Below are 18,866 nucleotides of genomic sequence, written 5' to 3'. Positions count from 1 at the left end.
CATATGGCAATTCTACAGAGGCCCTAGTGAGGCTGTGGAGGCCGGCCCTCTATCAGAAAATCAATTGATCAGGAACTGGAAGCCTTGGTCTTCAGAGCTCTGAACTCTGGATTTTAACTCTTTCTCTGGCTCTGTTTCCTCCTCTGAAAGTGAGACTGTCACCATTTCTTACTGTTTGCAGAGTCTGTGTGCATATGTATTCATCCTCACATCAACCCTTGGATAAAGGTATTCTCGCCACCCTTCAGCTCAGAGAGGCAAGTGACATGTTCAGGGTCACACAGCAAGGAGGGAGGAATGGGACATGAAGCCAGGGCTCCTGGCTCCCAATCACAGCTTTGGGCCCCTTGCTAAGCATCTTAGAACTGTTGGAGCCCCATGACCTGCCTGATGGCCCAGAGGTCACCCAGCGCACAAACAACTGAGATAAATCAGATGGACTGGACACTGGCACAACCACGTGACCACACCCAGTTCCCTCAGGAGAAGGCTTGGTGGGGAGGAGCACTCGGGGAGGAGTCTCTTCTTGGCTCAGAACAAAGCCTCTGCCTCTGTGGGAGCGGGGCAGCCTGGGGCCCCAGCCTTGGGAAACCTCCAGAACGACCTCGGAGGAGAGGATGCACAGCAGGCCCGGGGAGCTCTCCCCCCATGCACCCCCACAGGGCTCAGCAGCAGCAGGTCAGAGGAACCACCATCTGTGAAAGCACTTTGCAAAGAGGTGCGGTCCCAGGGCAGGGGCTATTGTCTCCCCTCCCCTCCGTGCGCCTCAGGAAGCGGATTCCATCTGTGTGCCAAAGACAGACTTGCCCACCCATCAATAAAATGGAGGATGCTGCTCCCACCCCAGCTGGGCGCCCTTCCAGAACTAACACATGCATGTGCTCTCTCTCCCCGCTGCCCCAAGCAACCTGCCACTCTGCCTGGCTCTGCAGGCCTACTCTGTGTGGGCTGGCAAAGCCCCAGGCATGAGGCCCTTCTGGGAGGTGGGGATAGTTCTTCTTATTTTGGGCGGGTCTCTGGGTGATGAGAGAGGGAGACAGACAGACTACAGACCTTCCAGCGATTCCCGCATTCATTGCACAGGACGAAGGTGGTCATGGGCTCGTCGGCACTGCGCGTTTGCACCTGAGAGAGAGCCAGCCGTGAAGTCGCTCTGCTGATCTAGAACCTGCTATGGCTTCCCCTGTCTAGTAGGTCCAGATCCCAGGGGTTGGCACTGATATTCCTGCCCCACTTTGGCAATTCCCTAACTTATACCTCCCTCTCCCCGGGCCGTCCATGAGTCGCCCCCAGCACCTCAACGGCTCAGCCTGGCCTTCCACTTGCACTTGGGTTGATCTTTCCAAACTGATCGCTCTGCTGTTGCCTCCCACAGGCAGCATGCAGGCCTCACCCCGAACACAGACGTGCCCAGCCCACCAGCGCGGGAGTGAGCCGGGAGCACTTTAGAAATCACCTCGTTCATCTTTAATTTACCAATGGAAGGACGGAGGCCTGGAGAAGTAAAGGGGCTTGGAGGCCCTGGGGGCCTTAGTTTCCCTGGTTATAACGAAGAAGCTGGCTCCACACGGCTCAGTTCCCTTCCGGCCATCAGTGACTCTCGGGGGTGGTCCCCTGTGTGTCTGGCTCTTCTCATTCTTACCTCAGGGCAGGCCAAAAAACACTGGTCCCACCTCCCCATCACACAGCCAGCTGTTCTACAGCCAGAAAATGTTCTAGAAGCCGCAGAAGCACCACTGTGGTATCCCAAGCCTGGCCCTTGTCTCTGCAGCCTGGAGAACCTCAGCCCTTTCTCCCCGGGCTCCTTCTGAAGCATCTCTCTGGCTCACCACCTCCACCGTCCCTGGCTCCTCCTCCGCAGGCCCAGCCTGCAGCACCGGTACCTGGTTATAGGTGCAGTTCTTCTTCTTGCATTTGCTGCACTGGAAGAGATCGGTGGTGGTGCCGCCGGTCTTGGCCATCTGGTGCTCCCGGATGGCCTCCTGGGTCATGGCGTTCCTCAACTCCTTCAGCTCGTCACTGGCCATTTCCTGGAGAGAAATGAGCCTGTCCGTGAGGGCTGACGGCCCCACACCTGCTTGGTGGTGCTGGGGATTGAACCCAGGGCCTTGTGCATGCAAGTACTTTACCACCTGAGCTAGATCCTCGCCCCCCGCTGCTTTCTAGAGCATCTGAACAGAGGAGGGAGCATGCTGGATGGAGTACGAGGAGCTAGCGGGAGGCCTGGCTTTCTGGTCCTCCCCAGCTGGGAAAATGCTGGACCTGAGGCGTCCCCATTCCCATTCCATCTCTGGCTGCAAGGTCAAACCTGGGGACTCTGGCTGGGCCAAGGTCAGCTGGGCGTGTACGGGAGGATAGCAGGCAAACAGCCTGTGCCTGGGATTAGTGCTGGGTTCATTCCACCAGGCCTGGCCCTCCCCCTGCCTGCCAGGACCTTGGCCTGGATTGAACCACTGCCCATCTGATCTATATGTCCTGTGTCCCCTAACCCTTCCAGTCTAGACTTGACCCAGAGCCTGTTCCAGCTATGAGCACTGCCCGGTGCGTCCTGCCTCTCTGGGAGCTGTGGCCCAGCTATCCACGACTTGCTGCCACCATCCCCGCCCTCAGCAGAACCCTGAGGCGTCTGCGCTCACAGGTGAGCTAAGTGCTCACCTGTGCTGCTCGCAGGAATCCCCTCTCACAGCACCCGCCGTGGACTCGCAGGGTCTGCATTACCCAGACCCTTCCCTTCCCTTCCCGTCCCCTGGCTACTGGATTCCCTTTAAGCCCCTGCCACAGGAGAGGAGAGAAGGGCATGCTCAGCTGGAGGCAGCGCCAGCTAGGAGCTGTGTGGGAAAGGAACACGCTGAAGCCGAGGAAGCGAGGATGTGGTGTTGGCCGGCCACTTCAATTGTTGCCGCCTGTCAGGCTTCCGCAGGGAACAGACTCGACATAAAGGTCAAATGGTTTCAGTGTGTTGACCCTGCGTTGTAACCACTCAGGCTTCTTGGTCAACTGCATATTCCTGACTCTGAAATGCCAAGAGCAGACCCAGGAACATACATTTTTTTTTAAACCAGTGTCCCCAAGTTGTTCCGGTGCACACTAATGTTTAAGCCCTGTTGTGTTAAATTCGTAAGTGAGGGCCTCACCCCTCACAGGAACACTAATAAGAGAAAGATAAGTCAACCCAGGGTCACAGAAGCTAAAAGCTGCTGCCTTTAATTTGGGGGAATTTTCCAGAGTGTAATGCAGTCAGCCATTTGAAATTTATCAGATGCCGATTTACTGAATGCCTTTAACTGGTGTGCTGATAAGTGGGCTTTGGCGATGGGAGTGCCTGATTCCTTGGAAGCACCTGTCAATTTACCTGGTGTAAATATTCCCAAGGTGGTCAACTTCTTTTCTTTCTTTCTTTTTTTGTCCTGGGAACTGAACTCAGGGGCACTGAACCACTGAGCCACATCCCCAGCCCTTTTTTATATTCTATTTGGAGACATGGCCTCGCTGATTTGCTTAGGGCCTCGCTAAGTTGCTGAGGCTGGCTTTGAACTTGTGATCCTCCTGCCTCGGCCTCCCACGCTGTTGGGATTACAGGTGTGTGCAGTTGCGCCAGGCACCAGTTAATGTCAAGCCACTACAGTGATGTAACTGAGTGCTGCACATACTTAGCTCTGGAGCTGACAGTAGCTGGCTGGGCACACCACAGCCCCCCGGCTGCCAGGCTCCAGACTGGAAGCTTTGGTCCCTGCCCCATAACCAGAGAGGGAAGGGAGTCCAGAGCAGAGGTGTGCCGGTGCCGGAAGCTCACCTCCCTTGGGAAGGGCTGGTGCCTGGGAAGTGCCTGGGAAGGGATGGTCAAAAAGATGCTGATGACCTTAGCCAGTCTCCACAGATGGATTTCCAGGAGACGGCACATTGCAGACACAAAGAACAGCAGACACGAAAGAGCAGAAGACCAGGACAGCGTGTTTGGGGACGGGTATGTGGGGTGGCTTCAAGTTGAGGAGCGTGGGAAACATGGCGGGAGGCTAGATCCTGGAAGGAGGGTGTTAAGTGCCTGCTAACAGAGAACAGGAAAAACTACCCACCCACCCGCCAACCCATTGACCACTCTCAGGGTCACATGGAATCAGCCAGTCAGTGGTAGAGCGCTTGCTGAGCATGCGCCAGGCTCTGGCTTCCACCCCCTGCTCCACCAGAACACAAACACTCGAGGAATGAGCACACCGATGTAGAAAACAGGCGCTCAACTCAGCAGATAAGAGCAGGAGAGGATGCTGGACCTTCATGTGCTGGCAGAGAAGAGCCCCGAAGGTGAATTCAGTAAGGATCTGCCCAACACATTTTTTTCTCCTCCAGAACTAGAGATTTAACCCAGGGGTGCTCTACCACTGAGCCACGTCCCCAGCCCTGTCTTGTATTTCTTATAGAAACTTCTTTCTTGGGGCAAGAGGTGACCCAGGAGGAAACTCCCAGGTATTCCAATGCTGAGATTCTAACCCCTAAAGTGATGGGATTTGGATGTAGGGTCCTTGGGAGGAGATTGGGTCTGGAGGGCTGTGGGATTACTTTTATAAAGAGGCCAGAGACGCTCACTCTTCCCGCCAGGTGAGGTGGTCCCATGAGAGAGCTGTCTGTAAGGAATGAGGCCCTCACCCTCAGCAGATGGAATCTGCCAGCACCCTGATTTTGGACTTTCAGCACTCAGCACTGAATGGGTCTGTCATGCATCGGTTGCCCGACGGGGGGATTTTTGTTACAGCAACCTGAACTAAGATACTGGTAAGCTGACTTGCAATTTGCAATTATGGACATCCACTTCCATTTGTCAAAAAAGATCAGATATTTTAAATTAAGTAGAAAGGTAACCTGGTGCACATTTGCCAAGTTCCCACTTTACCTTAGAGCAAGAGCTCTTTGTTGTTTGGGTATTTGAGGAAGGCAGTGAGCCCTCTCCCCGAAATGTAGATATACACACACTGTGACACACACACTCATCACACCACATGCACGCCAAACACCAAACACACCCTGCACGTCACACACATACTACACAGACTCCACATAGCACACACAGCACACACACAACACGTGTGCCACACCACTCACTACACACAGGTCACAGTGATCAGTGGGTTCCCAGACACCCTGAGGCCCACCCAGGATCCAGGGACCTAACACTTTCACTCTTTCTCGGGGTCACTTCAATTCTCCAATTTTGGTGTGTGTTGCGGGGTACCAGGGATTGAACTCAGAGGCACTTGACCACTGAGCCACATCCCCATTCCTTTTTTATATTTTATTTAGAGACAGGGTCTCACTGAGTGGCTTAAGGCCTTGCTAGTTGCCGAGGCTGGCTTTGAACTTAAAATCCTCCTGCCTCAGCCTCCCAAGCCACTAGGATTACAGGTGTGCACCACTGCGCTCGGCTAACTCTCCAATTTCTGGCTACTGGCAGGGATCCCCTGTGAGCTCTGGCAGGAGAGAGCCGTCACGCCTGAGGGTGGCAAAAGGTGTCTTTCCAAGATGTGGGCTCTGAAATAAGCAGACCTAGGATCAAATACTCATCTATCACTAACTAGCCTCAGTTTTCTTCTCAACAAAATGGGGATATTTCCTCCTGTACAACACCGTGAGAAGGGGTTACAGGAAATGATAGGTGAAGGAGCCCATCATGTACTGACCCTGATGGGAGCCTGCCTTGAGGCCCAGAAAGCTCTGGGTTCATCTTCTCCTGTATCACACATCTGTTACTTCACATATATTAACCATTTAATCCTTCAAAAGAAAGCAGTTCTGATTCTCATCCTCATTTTTTAGAGGGAAAAACTGAGCACAGAGGTTAAATAGTTCATCCAAGGTCACACAGGTAAGTGGCAGAATCGGAATTCAAAGGCTGACACCGTTCAGGGCTTCTGAGGACTGCACTATCACTTCTCAAATGGTCTCTCCCCTACTGACCCCTCTAGGCTGGGTCAGTCCTCCCCTCCTGTAAGTTCCCACAGTGGCATTATTTACCACTCGGTATTATAACTTAACATCTGACTCCTCACCTTGGACTCCTATCCTGGCCAGGGCCCTGGGTACTGGGAACTGGGATACAGGACTGAACAAGAGAGAGAAGCAGAGAAAGGTGGGTGCCCTGGGGCCAGACAGCTGCCTCCTGGCTTCAACGCTTTCTAGCTGCGTGCAGCAGAAAATTGGCTGACCTCAGTGTCCTCATCTGTAACATGGGGACGACACATTTCTATCTTATTGCCGTGGTCCATGTGCTTACACAGCACTTCATACAAGTTGCCTGTGTTCATCATCTTGATGGTTCTCGAGGCCCTGTGGGTGGCTGAGATGATTCTGGTGGGAAAAGGGCCTTGGGCACAGTGGAGGGGCCCGGCCTCCCACACTCCCACCCAGAGGCCCTGCGGTCCTTACCTCTGCTGTCATCTTGGCTATGAGTCCAGCGGAAATGGCCCCGCTGAGCACATTCCGCCTCAAGCCAGGGTTCCTGGGGTCCTTAAGGTTGCTGATGCGGCTGCGCACGCGGTTCCGGTATTTCATGTCTGTGCTCTTGAGCTCCTGGTAGATATGTGACAAGGTCAAGGGAGAGCCTGCCACTCACAGAGGGGCACAGAGGATCAGAATCCAGAGCCATCTCCTCCTTTCCTTGGACTTTACAGGGGTTGGCGGCACCTTTGTGGTCTCTGACTGGCCACTGGAGGTAGCACTTGGGCATTTGGGGTCATCTAAGTATCATAGACACGAAACACCCTCCATGGAGTGACTAATGGTAGCAAGCACAATAGTGTCAAGGACCCTGGGGAACAGGCACCCTGCTTTTTCTAAGCCTCTTGTGTGACTTCAGATGAGTCACATGACTTCTCTGTACCTCAGTTTCCTTATTTATAAAATATAGTTTGGAGCTGGGCAGGATGGTACATGCCCATAACCCCAGTGATGTGGGAGGTTGAGGCAGGAGGATGGCAAGTTTGAGGCCAGCCTCAGTAACTTAGTGAGACTCTGTCAAAATAAAAAAATAAAAGGGCTGGGGATGTAGTTTGGTGATAAAGTGTCCAGGGGTTCAATCCCTAGTAACACTAAATAAGTAAATAAGTAAAATTCAGTGTTGTTACAAAGATACAGTGAGCTTACTGGCATGGTGTCTGGAACGTATCAAATGTTCAACATCATGGGCTGTGAGGATGATGACAAGATGAGGAGAATCTCTAGTTTGGAAGGGACCTTGGAGGTTGTGAGTCCAGCTATTAGAGAAGATTAAAAGCTACATGTTGGGGCTGGGGTTGTGGCTCAGCGGTAGAGTGCTCGCCTCACATGTGCGGGACCCTGGGTTGGATCCTCAGCACCACATAAAAATAAATAAGTGTAATAAAGGTATTGTGTCCAACTACAACTAAAAAATAAATAGTAAAAAAAAAAAAAAAAGCTACATGTTGATCACGCCTGTAATCCCAGCAACTCAGGAGGCTGAGGCAGGAGGATTGCAAGTTCAAAGCCAGCTTCAGCAACTTAGTGAGACCTTGTCTCAAAATTTAAAAAATAAAAAGGGCTGGGTGTGTAACTCAATGGTAGGACTCTTGTCTAGTATGTGTAAGGCCCTGGGTTCAATCCCCAGTGTACTGGGCGGCTGGGGGCAGGGATACATATTTAATATTCTAAGAAGTACTGCAAAAAAAAAAAAAAAGCATTGAACTTTGCGTGACATGGTGTACCCAACATATTTGATCATAGATTCCCCCTCCTATATTTTCCCTTCCCTTGGGCACTAGGTACTTGTGTACTAGAAATGAGCTCAGGGATGCTCTACCGCTGAGCTACATCCTGTTTCTGCTTTTTGGAATTGCGGATTTAAGCCAGGGGTACTTTACCATTGGGCCACAGCTCCAGCCTTTTTGTTTTTTATTTTGAAACAGGGTCTTGCCAAATTGCTTAGGGCCTTGTTAAATAAGTTGTTGAGGCTGGCTTTGAACTTGCAATCCTCCTGCCTCAGCTTCCTGAGCCGCCGGGATTATAGGTGTGTGCCACCATGCCCAGCATTTTTGAGACATTTTTTGCCCAGACTGCCCTAAATTTTGTGATCCTCCTCTGTGCCCGGCCCCTCTCCTCCTTTCCTTTGGTAATTGCCATGACCATGATTTTCATCCCATAGAACCCACCTCAGGAATGGCTGACCAGTGACTCCTTCTCCTATTACTAGACAAGGAAGCTGAGGCTTGCAAAGGGTGCAGGCTCAAGGTCACAGGGCAGATTCCTGGCAGACAGGGCTGGAGGCCAGACCCCCTCTTAACAGCAGTGCTCTGGCCGCTCACCCTGCAGGAAGCTGCCCCTGGCCACCGACCACAGCGAGTTTCTTTCCCAACGCTGCATCCCAGATGGGCCTCCCACCCCCCCACCCTCTGGAGCAGCTCGGGAACACAGCCTCATTTTCTGGCTCTCTGAGCCAAGCAGAATCAGGAAAACAAAGCGGTTGCTGGGAAAAGCCACATACAGAGGAGCCCGCGGGGGACGCGCAGGACGGAGGCAGCCGACTCGCCAGAAATGGTGGGGAGGCAGGAGGTATTATTGCTCTTTACTACGATTGTGGTTTTAATACCGTAAAAGTGTGAAAAGAAAAGAATATGTCACGATGCAATTTGAGAGTCAAAATATGTGTCAGGAAACCTTCCATGCAGGATTTCTGGATCGTGTATCTGTCGCTATGCAGGACAGAATGTGGGGACAGTTGGGCTGGCCACACATCCCTCAGTCTATCTCTGACTCCTCCATTTCCTAAACCGGAGAAGAAGCGGGAGGGCAGCCCTTGGGGTCTGACCCCTCAGAAGGGGTGTGTCCTGTGCTGCACACATGCCACGTAGGTTCAGGGGTCTCCAAAGAGGACCAGCCTTTTCTGGGGACACAGAGAATTCAAGCCCTACATCCATCCTCTGGGCTATAAGGTTTGTGCAGCGTCCATGTCCTTTCCTTTAGAAGAGGGACATTCAGTAGAAGCAGCGAATGAGGAGGGAAAGCCAGGAGGGAAACCAGGTTTGAGGCCATCCACTTAGTTCCAAACTGGGCTTGGGGATAGAGGGACCTGCTTAGAGGGGTGGCCGTTGTGGAGAAAATGAAGTCCTGACACCCTGGGTGGGCTCAGCCTTCCTGGATTAACAGGAGAGGATGGCAGCATGTTTGTTGAGGTCTTGGGTAGTTCTAGTCGCTGGATGTATAGAGAGAAACTTCCAGAAAACATGTTGGGGGACTTAGGGTTGGCTTCAGGCAGGATGTGGAAGCAGGCAAGCTTGCTGTCTGCAGATTTGGCCCTGGGCCTCTCTGACAGACCTAGCTAGAACCCAGGAGGTCTGGAAAGGGCCACTCACACCCCGTGTGACATTTAGACTCCCTCTCTCCTAGGTATTCTGTCCCCTCCCTCTGCACCTCTTTGTCTCTGACAGGCAAACCTTTGTCTTCAGTAAAAAGACATTCCATGCATTCACTCAGCAGGGCACAGTGGAGGGAGAGACTCTTTCCCAAGCAGAATCCTCTGGACTAATGGGCCTACAGCAGTGAGGTTGCCCCTCCCTGTCTACACAAGGGCCCTTTCAGACAGGAGGCGGGAGCAGGGCCTGTGGAAATCCAAAGGCCAAAGCCTCCAGTCAGACCTGACACTCAGTAGTTCCTGGGCCTCAGCTTCCTCATCTATACAATGGGAACAACAGCTCACACCTCAGAGGTCGTCAGGAGCCTTAACAGAGACAGGAAGCATCAGGTGCACAGCGCACAGGCCTGGTACAACATCAGGAGGTCAAACATGGCGCTGTTACTATCAGAGGGAGGAAGAGGGGAAAGGCCACGTGGGAGACCTGCTCCCTGTCTGACCACCCAGATCCACATTAGGATCTGGCACAGCGGCTGGAACCCAGCAGTTCAAATCCCAACTCTGCCACCTCCTTCCGCTGCAGGAGCTTTGGCAAGTGGCAACCTCCCTGCGCCTCCGCTGCCCCACCTACAACGGTTCCATCAGGGAACCTTGTGGGGCTGTCCTCTGTGGTGGCTGAGGTGCTTAACAAGAGGCTGGGGCTGTCCCCAGAGCCTGCCCCATCACCAGGCGGACCAGACACCCACAGACCCGGCACCCTTCAAGGATATGATCTTCAATTTCTGAAGCCATCTTGTCGCAGTTGACTCCATAATCCTTGTAATCATCTGAAAGAGACCAGGACATACAGACATGAGCCAGACTCGACTGCCACCAACAGAGGTACCTGCTTGAGCTGGGGACAGCAGTGCTCCCTTTCCACTCCCAGGAAGTGGTGTTGGGGAAGGGGCACCTCGCCTGCCCTGGGGAGCCCCTTTCCCTGGCCCATGAGCTCTCACCTTCTGCCCTCAGGGCCGCTGACAGCATCTCCACACACTTGTCCCGGACAGAGTCCCCTGTGAGATAGCAGGGCGCCAGGAGGCAGACGGAGGGGGCAAACGTGGGAGTGGAGGGGCTGCTGGGTGTTTTGGGGGTCTCTGCTCTTGATCTGCTGCTGTTTGATCTGAGGATGACAATCAGTGATAGACAAGTTGACGTTACGTGGACAACGCATGGATGGAGCACCATTCTGGATGTTTATAGGGGTGTTCTCTCTTGCTCCTCTTAACAACCTGATGAGGCAGGTTCTATTTTAGGTACTTGATACAGATCATCTCATTTAATCCCCATAACAATTCCGTGAGGTCAATGCTATTCTCATCCCAACTTTAGAGGTGCATCTTAGACGTAGATCCATTTAAAGATGCACTTGACTCAGATGACACCTCTGGGAGCCAACAGGATTCAAACCCTAGCAGTGCAGCTCCTGGGAACCCACACTCTTGACCAACCACGGTGCTTTACAAGTCATAGGACAGGTGATGCCACCCATAACGCTATAATCTATTGAGCATTGTACTAGTTTCTCTCCATCTTTGGACTCGTAAGAATATGAGCCATTTGTTACTTCAGTAACTATGTATTAGGCACCATTCTGCAGGCTCTATGCTAAGAACAAGGGACGAAGCAGCCAACCAGGCATGGCTTCTCCCTCTAGGAGCTGGAGTCCTGTGAGAACAGGCTGGTTTCAGCCAGGTGCCTGAGGGCCACCGGGTACTTTACCAGCATTTTGTGTGTGTGTGTGTGGTGCTAGGGACTGAACCCAGTGCCTTGTGCATGCAAGACAAGCACTCTACCAACTGAGCTAGAGCCCCAGTCCCTTTACCAGCATTTTCTACTTTGATCCCCATAGCAGCACCTCTGAGATTGTGAACCCAGGGCAGCCTGGTTCCAGTGCCTTTGTTCTTGGCTCTAGGGTGTACTGCCCAAGACCAATCTCCCTTTTTTTAAAAAAGCAAATATAAATGCACACACACAGAGATGATAGGAAAACTAAACAGGTGTCTTAGTTCAGGCACCCCATAACAAAATACCACAGAAGGATGGCTTCAAAAACAGAAATTTAACTGCATGCAATGGCACATGCCTATAATTCCAGTGGCTCAGGAGGCTGAGGCAGGAGGACTGTGAGTCTCAAGCCAGCCTTAGCAACTTGCAAGGCCCTAAGCAACTTAGTGAGACCCTGTCTCTAAATAAAATATAAAAAAGGGCTGGGGATGTGGCTTAGAGGTTAAGCACACCTGGGTTCAATCCCTGGTACAAAAAAAAACCCCAAAAAACAGAAATTTATGCCTCACAGTTCTAGAAACTGAGAAGTCCAAGATCAAGGTGCTAGCCAATTCAGTTTCTGGTGAGGATTCTTTCTGGCTTGTAAATGACTACTTCTTGCTGTTTCCACATGGGGGAGAGCAAGTGAGTTCTCTGGTGTCTCTTTTTATAAGGATGCTAACCCTAATGGATCAGGTCTCCACCCTTGTGATTTCCTTTAGCCTTAAAGTCTCCATAAAGGTCCTACCTCCAAATGAAGTCATAAGGGTGTTTGAGGCTTTAGGGGTGGGTATCACAAACATTGAGTTCACAAACCATGTTAATAGCAATTATCTCTCAGATATTTGGGGATCGTAAGAGATTTTTATCGTAAGAGTTTTTTGCTTATACACATTTTTAAAATTTTCTATGAAGAATATATATATATAGTAATAAAATTGTTCTAACATTTGGCAATCACGAGAGGTCACTCTAAGCTGGTAGCTGAGACAGGTTTTTCTATCTTCTTCTTCCCAAGGAGCTGTCAGCAAAAGGTGGAAGTAACTCAAAGGTCCAGAGATGGATGAACGGATAAGAAAAGTGATGTGTACATACAACGGAATATTATTCAGCCGTAAAGAAGAAGGGGATCCTGACACATGCCACACCATGGATAAACTCTGAATACAATATAAGCAGAATCAACCAGACACAAAAGGACAAACATCATGATTCCACATAGATGAGGTTTCTAGAATAATCCAAATCATACAGAAAGTAGGATGGTGATTGTGAGGGGCTGGAAACAGGGTGGGGAATGGTTGTCTAATGGGTGTAGAGTTTCAGTCTAAGACACTTCATTCATCTCTGAAACTTTGTGTTTGTAATGGTTGCACAACATGGTGTATAGACTCAGGCCACTTGACTGTACACTTAAAATGGCAAAAATGGGCAAATATTATATATATTTTCTTTTTATTTATTTTTTGGGCTTGAACCGGAGCACTGTACTATTGAGCTATATCTGTAGCCCTTTCTAATTCTTGTTTTGAGACAGGATCTTGTTAAGTTGCCCAGGCTGGCTTTGAACTTGGCAATTCTCCTGCCTCAGACTCCCAAGTTGCTGGAATTGCAGGCATGTGCCACTGTGCCTGGTATGTTAAACTTATATTTTTAAAAAATTTTTAAAAATCCTGGGCTGGGGTTGTGACTCAGAGGTAGAATGCTCGCCTATCATGTGCAAGGCCCTGGGTTTGATCCTCAGCACCACATAAAAATAAATAAATAAAATAAAGGTATTGTGTCCAACTACAACAAAAAAATAAATACATAAAAGATTTAAAAATCCATATAGTAAGTTCAGTGACTAGGACTGGCCAGGAAGCTGGACTGGGGAGGTGGCTCAGGGGTAAAATTCTTGCCTAGTCTGCACAAGACCCTGTGCTGGATTTCCAGCACTGTGGGATGAAAAAGAGTAGTCCAGAAATCTGCAATAAACAGTTTTAGCTAATTTGTTTTATATATTTGGTAAATCTTTTTAAAAAATATTTATTTTTTAATTGTAGTTGGACACAATACCTTTATTTTATCTATTTATTTATTTTTATGTGGTGCTAAGGATTGAACCCAGGGCCTCACACGTGCTAGGTGAGTGCGCTACCACTGAGCCACAACCTCAGCCCTATCTGGTAAATCTTAATGCATCTGAAATGATAAACTATCTCATTTTTCTCAAGCTGAAAAAAAAGGTTAAAATGGAAACTTTTGTGATGTGTATTTTGCCACAATTTAAAAAACAACAAAAAGAAAAAAAAGATGAAATGTTAATGCATACAACCAAAAAAATAAATAAACAGTCTGGAGCTCAGACTCCAACTGTTGTTGGTCCTTTGGGTCCTGATGAAGAAGAGCTGGGTGTGCACGAGGGGCATGGCCCAGTGTCCCCATGGTTCTCTGTGCCCATTACTCTTATGATACCAGACCTTACCACATGATTTAAGAAGGGCAAATGGAGCTGGGCACAGTGGCACATGCCTATAATCCCAGAGACTCAGGAGGCTGAGGCAGGAGGATCGCAAGTTCAAAGCCAGCCTCAGCAACTTATCAGGTCCTAAGCAACTTAGTGACACCCTGTCTCAAAATAAAACAATAAAAAGGGCTGGGGATGTGGCTGAGTGGTTAAGCGCCCCTGCTTAAATCCCCAGTACCAAAAAAAAAAAAAAGGAGAATAAACAGAAGGGCGGGGAAGTGGCTCAGTGGTTAAGCACCTACCTAGCAAGCAAGGACCCTGGGTTCAATCTCCAACACTACCCACCGCTATGCACACAAGAGAGAGAAAGGGAGAGAGAGAGAAAGGCGAAATGGGTCCCAAGGTGGTGCAATTCAGTCCAAAGAATTCGGCAAGGAATGGAGAGGAGGCGGCCACTCAGATGAGAGGAAAGGACAATGACAACGCATTCCTCGCAGGAACATATGGGAATGTGGAAGTCCCAGTCTGCAAAGGGGAAGCTGAGGGGCTCGGCATCCTGGAGTGGGAGGGTGAGGGGGCTTGTGGAGGTGAGGGAGGTGGAAGGAGAGAGAAGGCCTGACCCAGGGGCTGGTTAAGGATGGTGGTAACAGAAGCCACCATTTACCGTGCCTTTGCTACTTATTCCTCATGGTAGCCTTGAGAGGCAAGAATTCCTGGCCCCGTTTTACCAATGAGGAAATGGAACTTGGAGAAGTGAAAGGACTTGGTGACAGTTGTGGATAGCTCCTTCCTCCCTTCCAGAACTGTGATGGCTTTTTTTTTAGACAAGGTCTTGCTGTGTAGCCCAGGCTGGTCTCAAACTCACAATCCTCCTGCATCTGTCTCCTAAACAACAGGGATCACAGGTGCCTTCAATCACGCCAGAACTGACTCATCTAAGAAATTAGGTTCCCCTCCTCCACTCCAGCGTCTAGTCACCCTAAGCCCTTGTGAAAGGGCCCCAAAGGCTGCTGGGCTTCCTACAGCAGGAGGTGCCCTCCCCGACACTGGCCTCCCAGTTGTGCACTGCAGTCTGAGCAGCTGCACCTGCACCAGGCAACACGGGGTCTGGATCTGCAGCTGATTGTCAAGTTCATTTTCCGTCTGTGGATGTGCTGCTTCCCTTCAGGAAGAGGAGGGTGGGCTGCTAGGAGAGTTTTCAGGTCTAAGGAGTTGTGGCTGAGAGAGAGTCTGGCTGAGAGAGAGTCTGGCTGAGCAGCCAGGGCTTCCAAGTATTAAAACCTGGGGTTGGGCTGGGGATGTGGCTCAAGCAGTAACGCGCTCACCTGGCAGGCGCAGGGCGCTGGGTTCAATCCTCAGCACCACATAAAAATAAAAGATGTTGTGTCCACCAAAAACTGAAAAATAAATATTAAAAAATTCTCTCTCTCTTTAAAAACAAACAACAACAACAACAACAAAATAACTGGGGTTTCAGCCGGCTGAATGGCACAAGCCTCTAATCCCAGCAACTGAGGCAGGAGGATCACAAGTTCGAGGCTAGCCTCAGCAACTTAGAGAGGCCCTATGTGAAAATAATAAAAGATAGAGAGCTGGGTGGTCGAGTTCAGTGTGAGGCCCTGGATTCTGTCCCCATGGTCACAAAACAAAACAAAACCTGGGGTTATAAGAGAATCCTACTCAACATCCTCAGAGCACTGCTTAGTGTCAACTTTGCCTATGACCTCCTCGTCCCCAGTGCCTGCTCTTTGGCCTGGCTTTGGATTCCTTTTATGGCCATAGACACTGGGATTTCTGTATCTTCCGGAGACGTGATGCTTCTGCTAGTTGCCACTTGGGCGAGGCGGACAGGGAGCACAGGCTCAGCTCTTGTGCAATGTAAGTTCCTAAAATTTTGTTCAAAGTGATTCCCACGCTTTCATTTATTCATTCTTTAATGCAGTTTGAGACTCACTGTTCTGGATTTTTAAAATTATTATTATTATTTTGTTAGTTACAGGTAGACAGGATACTTTTATTTTATTTATTTACACGTGGTGCTGAGGATGGAACCCAGGGCCTCACACCTGCTAGGTGAGCGCTCTGCCGCTGAGCCCCAACCCCAGTCCCTGTTCTGGATCTTCACCCTTGATTCTACCCACCTCTGCCTGACTACAGGGGGCTGGGAGCAGGGCAAGAGATGAGGGAGCCAAGACCCACCTGCACCTCTCTGTGGTGTGTTTCAGAGAAAGGTGGGGAGGGGCGGGAGGGTTGTGAACAGGGTGCTTCCTGCAGCTCCTACCCCAACCCTGGTCCCAGTCCCTGGGCTCTTGCCTGTGCAGGAGAGCCCTGAAGCTGTCACCCCCGTGCTCTTGCCCCCTTAAATCCACACAGCAGCTGGAGGGACCTCTCAAAACCCACACAGGTCAAGTCATCCCCCTGCTTCTGACCCCCTAACAGCCACTTATTTTCATCACCACGTCAAACTCCTCACCATGGCTTTCCAGCCCCTCCACATCTGGCCCGTCAGACCTGGCCTGGTGCCACTGCCCCACCCCAGCTCACTGAAGCGCCCACAGCGCCGCCTCTTTCTGTCCCTGGGACATAGCCACTGCTCCGTGGCCATGCCTCTGCGCTGGCTCCTGCCTCCTCTTGGAATACTCTTCCTCCCGACAGGTGCCTTCCCGCCAGCCAGGTCTCAGCTCAAATGTCACATCCGTAGGGAGGCCTTCCCTGACCACCTCAGCCAAGGCAGACTGTCCCTGACCTGGTTTTTTTTTTTCAGTCTATAATTAACTTGTTTATGTGTTTATAAACATTGTCTGCCTCCACCTCCAGGTCACAGGCTGCCCAGGGCAGCGACCTTGAGGCTTCTCACTCTCTTCCAGCACCGGTGACAGTGCTCCAGGTAGGCACTTGAAAACGCTCTGCCGAATGAATGCACCGTGGAAGGACAAACGCATGATGGGCTGAGGGACCCGGCCAGCAGATGAGCGGCGCTTCCCGGGGCTCCAGGTGGGGCCGAGCTGTGGGTGGGGAGGCCCTCTTGGCAGGTCAGTGGCCATTCGCCCTGGGTTTAAGAGAGGGATTGCTCTCCCATCTCCTGTGGTGGCATGAAGCCTGCACACATCCTCAAAATTTAGGGCTCACCAGAGGGAGACCTTGGAGGGGAGCCTAGAGCACACTGCTTTGAAGGAGCCATAACAACAGTCATCGTTTCTGGACTGTCTACACCAGGTGGTAGATTCATGAAGAACCCAGACTCCAGAGCCAAACTCACAGGGACATCCACTGTGTAGTTATGGGACCTCAAGTAAGCTCCTTAACCTCTAAGTGCCTCGATTTTTGGTCGGTTGGTTTGTTTGTTTGTGGGTATCAGAGGTTGAACCCAAGGGCACTCAACCACTGAGCCACAACCCCAGCCCTATTTTTTGTATTTTATTTAGAGACAGGGTCTGACTACGTTGTTTAGCATCTCGCTTTTGCTGAGTCAGGCTTTGAACTCACCATCCTCCTACTTCAGCCTCCCGAGCCACTGGGAATACAGGCATGCACCACCATGCCATTTTTTTCACACATAAAATGGAAATAACAGTAGCAGCCATCTTATGGGGTTACTGAAATGATTAAAAGACCTAAGAAGAGTTCCACTAAAAAAGCATTAGGCAACTTACAGAAGCAAACACATTGCACGAGTATTACTACTCCACATTACACACTTATGAACCCTTGTAGGGTCGGCAACAGTACTAGGCAGTTCATTATCCACTTTGATCCTCAGTGACTTTGGTGGGGGGGGCGGTCATAATTATTCCCATTTTACCGATCATTAGACTGGGACTCAGAGAGTTGAACTGACTTGTCCAAGGTCTGCCATCTAACTACCAAATGGTAGAGACAAATTTAGGTCTGTCTGCCTTCCCAATTCTTTTCAGCACATGACACCATGTTTTTAAATAAAAGCTTTCCAGAATCATCTTATTAGAGCAAGATGAGGCTGCTTGGAGCATCTCCTCTCCACCTTCCCAGCAGAGCACACTAGCCCCATCCCTTCAGCTTGGCTAGGAGCTGGCTGGCAGGCTGGAATCTGTGTCTGGGTGGCATCAGTGCACAAACGATTGGGAACCATTCCAAATTGCAGAGAGGGCATCATCCACTGGGGTATCGGCGGAGGCTGGATTTATCCACAGCTTCTTTCTGCTTCCCCAAGGGCCAGCGTGAGTTCTTAGAAAATTCTTCCTCAGGTCTGGGCAGAGGCACCTGGAGGCTCGTTGCTCCTGTGCGCCACCTTGAGGGCATCTCGGTGACTGCACTGCCAACATGCAGTAACTGCTCTGGCCAAAGTCCAACAATTCTGACAGCGAGGTTACCGTCCTAAGATTCAAGTGCAAGTCCTTTCCTGTCACCACGGTGCCCTTCCTGGTCGGTTTCTTGGTATTCCAGCTACATCTATGAAAGCACCATCCTCACTTTTACTGCCATGCGTTTGTGTGTGTCATTCCGCTGCTCGGGACGCCCTCTTCTGGACTGTCTGCCCTGCAAACGGCCATGCATCTTTTGATTCCCAGCTCAAAACTAATTCTGCCATGAAGTCTCCCTTGACTACTCAAGTCATATCGAAACGCTCTCCCTGCGTTCCCTCTGCGTGTTATATCTACTCCCTTCTAAAAGTCCTCACTCTGTGGCCTATCTCCTCATGAGCTGTCAGAGCCACAAAATCAGAGACCCTGAGCTTTAGTTTTGCCTGGCTTTAGATGCTGTGAACAGTTGGGTTACAAAATAATGTTTGGGGCCCTCTTGCGTCTTAGAAAAATATGAATATGTTGCCAGTGTTGAAAACTGGGAGTTTCACATGAAAATCTAGATGTCCAGCTTTCCTCAACACTGGAAGGTGGCCTGGCATTGTAGGGTGTGCCTGTAAGTCACAGAGACTTGGGAGCCTGAGACAAGAGGGTCACTTAAGAGCAGGAGTTCAAAGCCAACCTGGAAAACAAACCAAAACCAAAACCCTGGAGGAAATAGCACAGGGGGTCTGCATTTCCCAAGGCAATAACCAGCTGGGGCTGGGGAGCAGCTGCCTCCTTGCATAGGCACGTTCTCTCTGGTTTGTCGTGGTCTCCATTAGTCACTCAGGCTGCACACATGCCCTGGATCCCTGGAGGATGTTGAGTTTGCAAAGATGTGCTTGCCAAATGCATGCATACATGAATGAATAAGACACGTGAAACAGTGCAGAAAACAGTCTAAATAGAAAAAAAAAAGTGAATTTCCAAGACTTGC

At 50.5% G+C, this 18,866-nt stretch overlaps 1 protein-coding gene and 1 long non-coding RNA gene across 3 annotated transcripts in view; one reads left to right on the top strand and one right to left on the bottom strand.

The window, feature by feature from the left end:
- Positions 1-18,866, bottom strand: part of Tcea3 (transcription elongation factor A3) — a 38,940-nt gene that overhangs the window by 3,050 nt on the left and 17,024 nt on the right. For both annotated transcript variants that reach the window (XM_058571057.1, XM_058571056.1), the window contains exons 6-10: positions 10,351-10,514; positions 10,124-10,179; positions 6,415-6,570; positions 1,884-2,030; positions 1,054-1,125 (exon numbers count right to left, since the gene is read on the bottom strand). In XM_058571057.1, coding sequence (XP_058427040.1) covers positions 1,054-1,125; positions 1,884-2,030; positions 6,415-6,570; positions 10,124-10,179; positions 10,351-10,514 — 595 coding nt within the window. The remainder of the gene's footprint in view (positions 1-1,053; positions 1,126-1,883; positions 2,031-6,414; positions 6,571-10,123; positions 10,180-10,350; positions 10,515-18,866) is intronic.
- On the top strand, positions 8,205-12,511 carry LOC124109714 (uncharacterized). The gene is made up of 2 exons (XR_006857077.2): positions 8,205-8,553; positions 12,177-12,511. It is a non-coding gene; the product is annotated as an uncharacterized LOC124109714 (long non-coding RNA).

This window comes from Marmota monax, unplaced genomic scaffold, assembly GCF_021218885.2.
Source record: "Marmota monax isolate L192 unplaced genomic scaffold, Marmota_monax_Labrador192_F-V1.1 WCK01_AAM20220418_F8-fsc00008, whole genome shotgun sequence".
Taxonomy (NCBI): domain Eukaryota; kingdom Metazoa; phylum Chordata; class Mammalia; order Rodentia; family Sciuridae; genus Marmota; species Marmota monax.
Note: the sequence above shows the minus strand (reverse complement) of the source record. Positions and strands in the feature narration are given on the sequence as shown.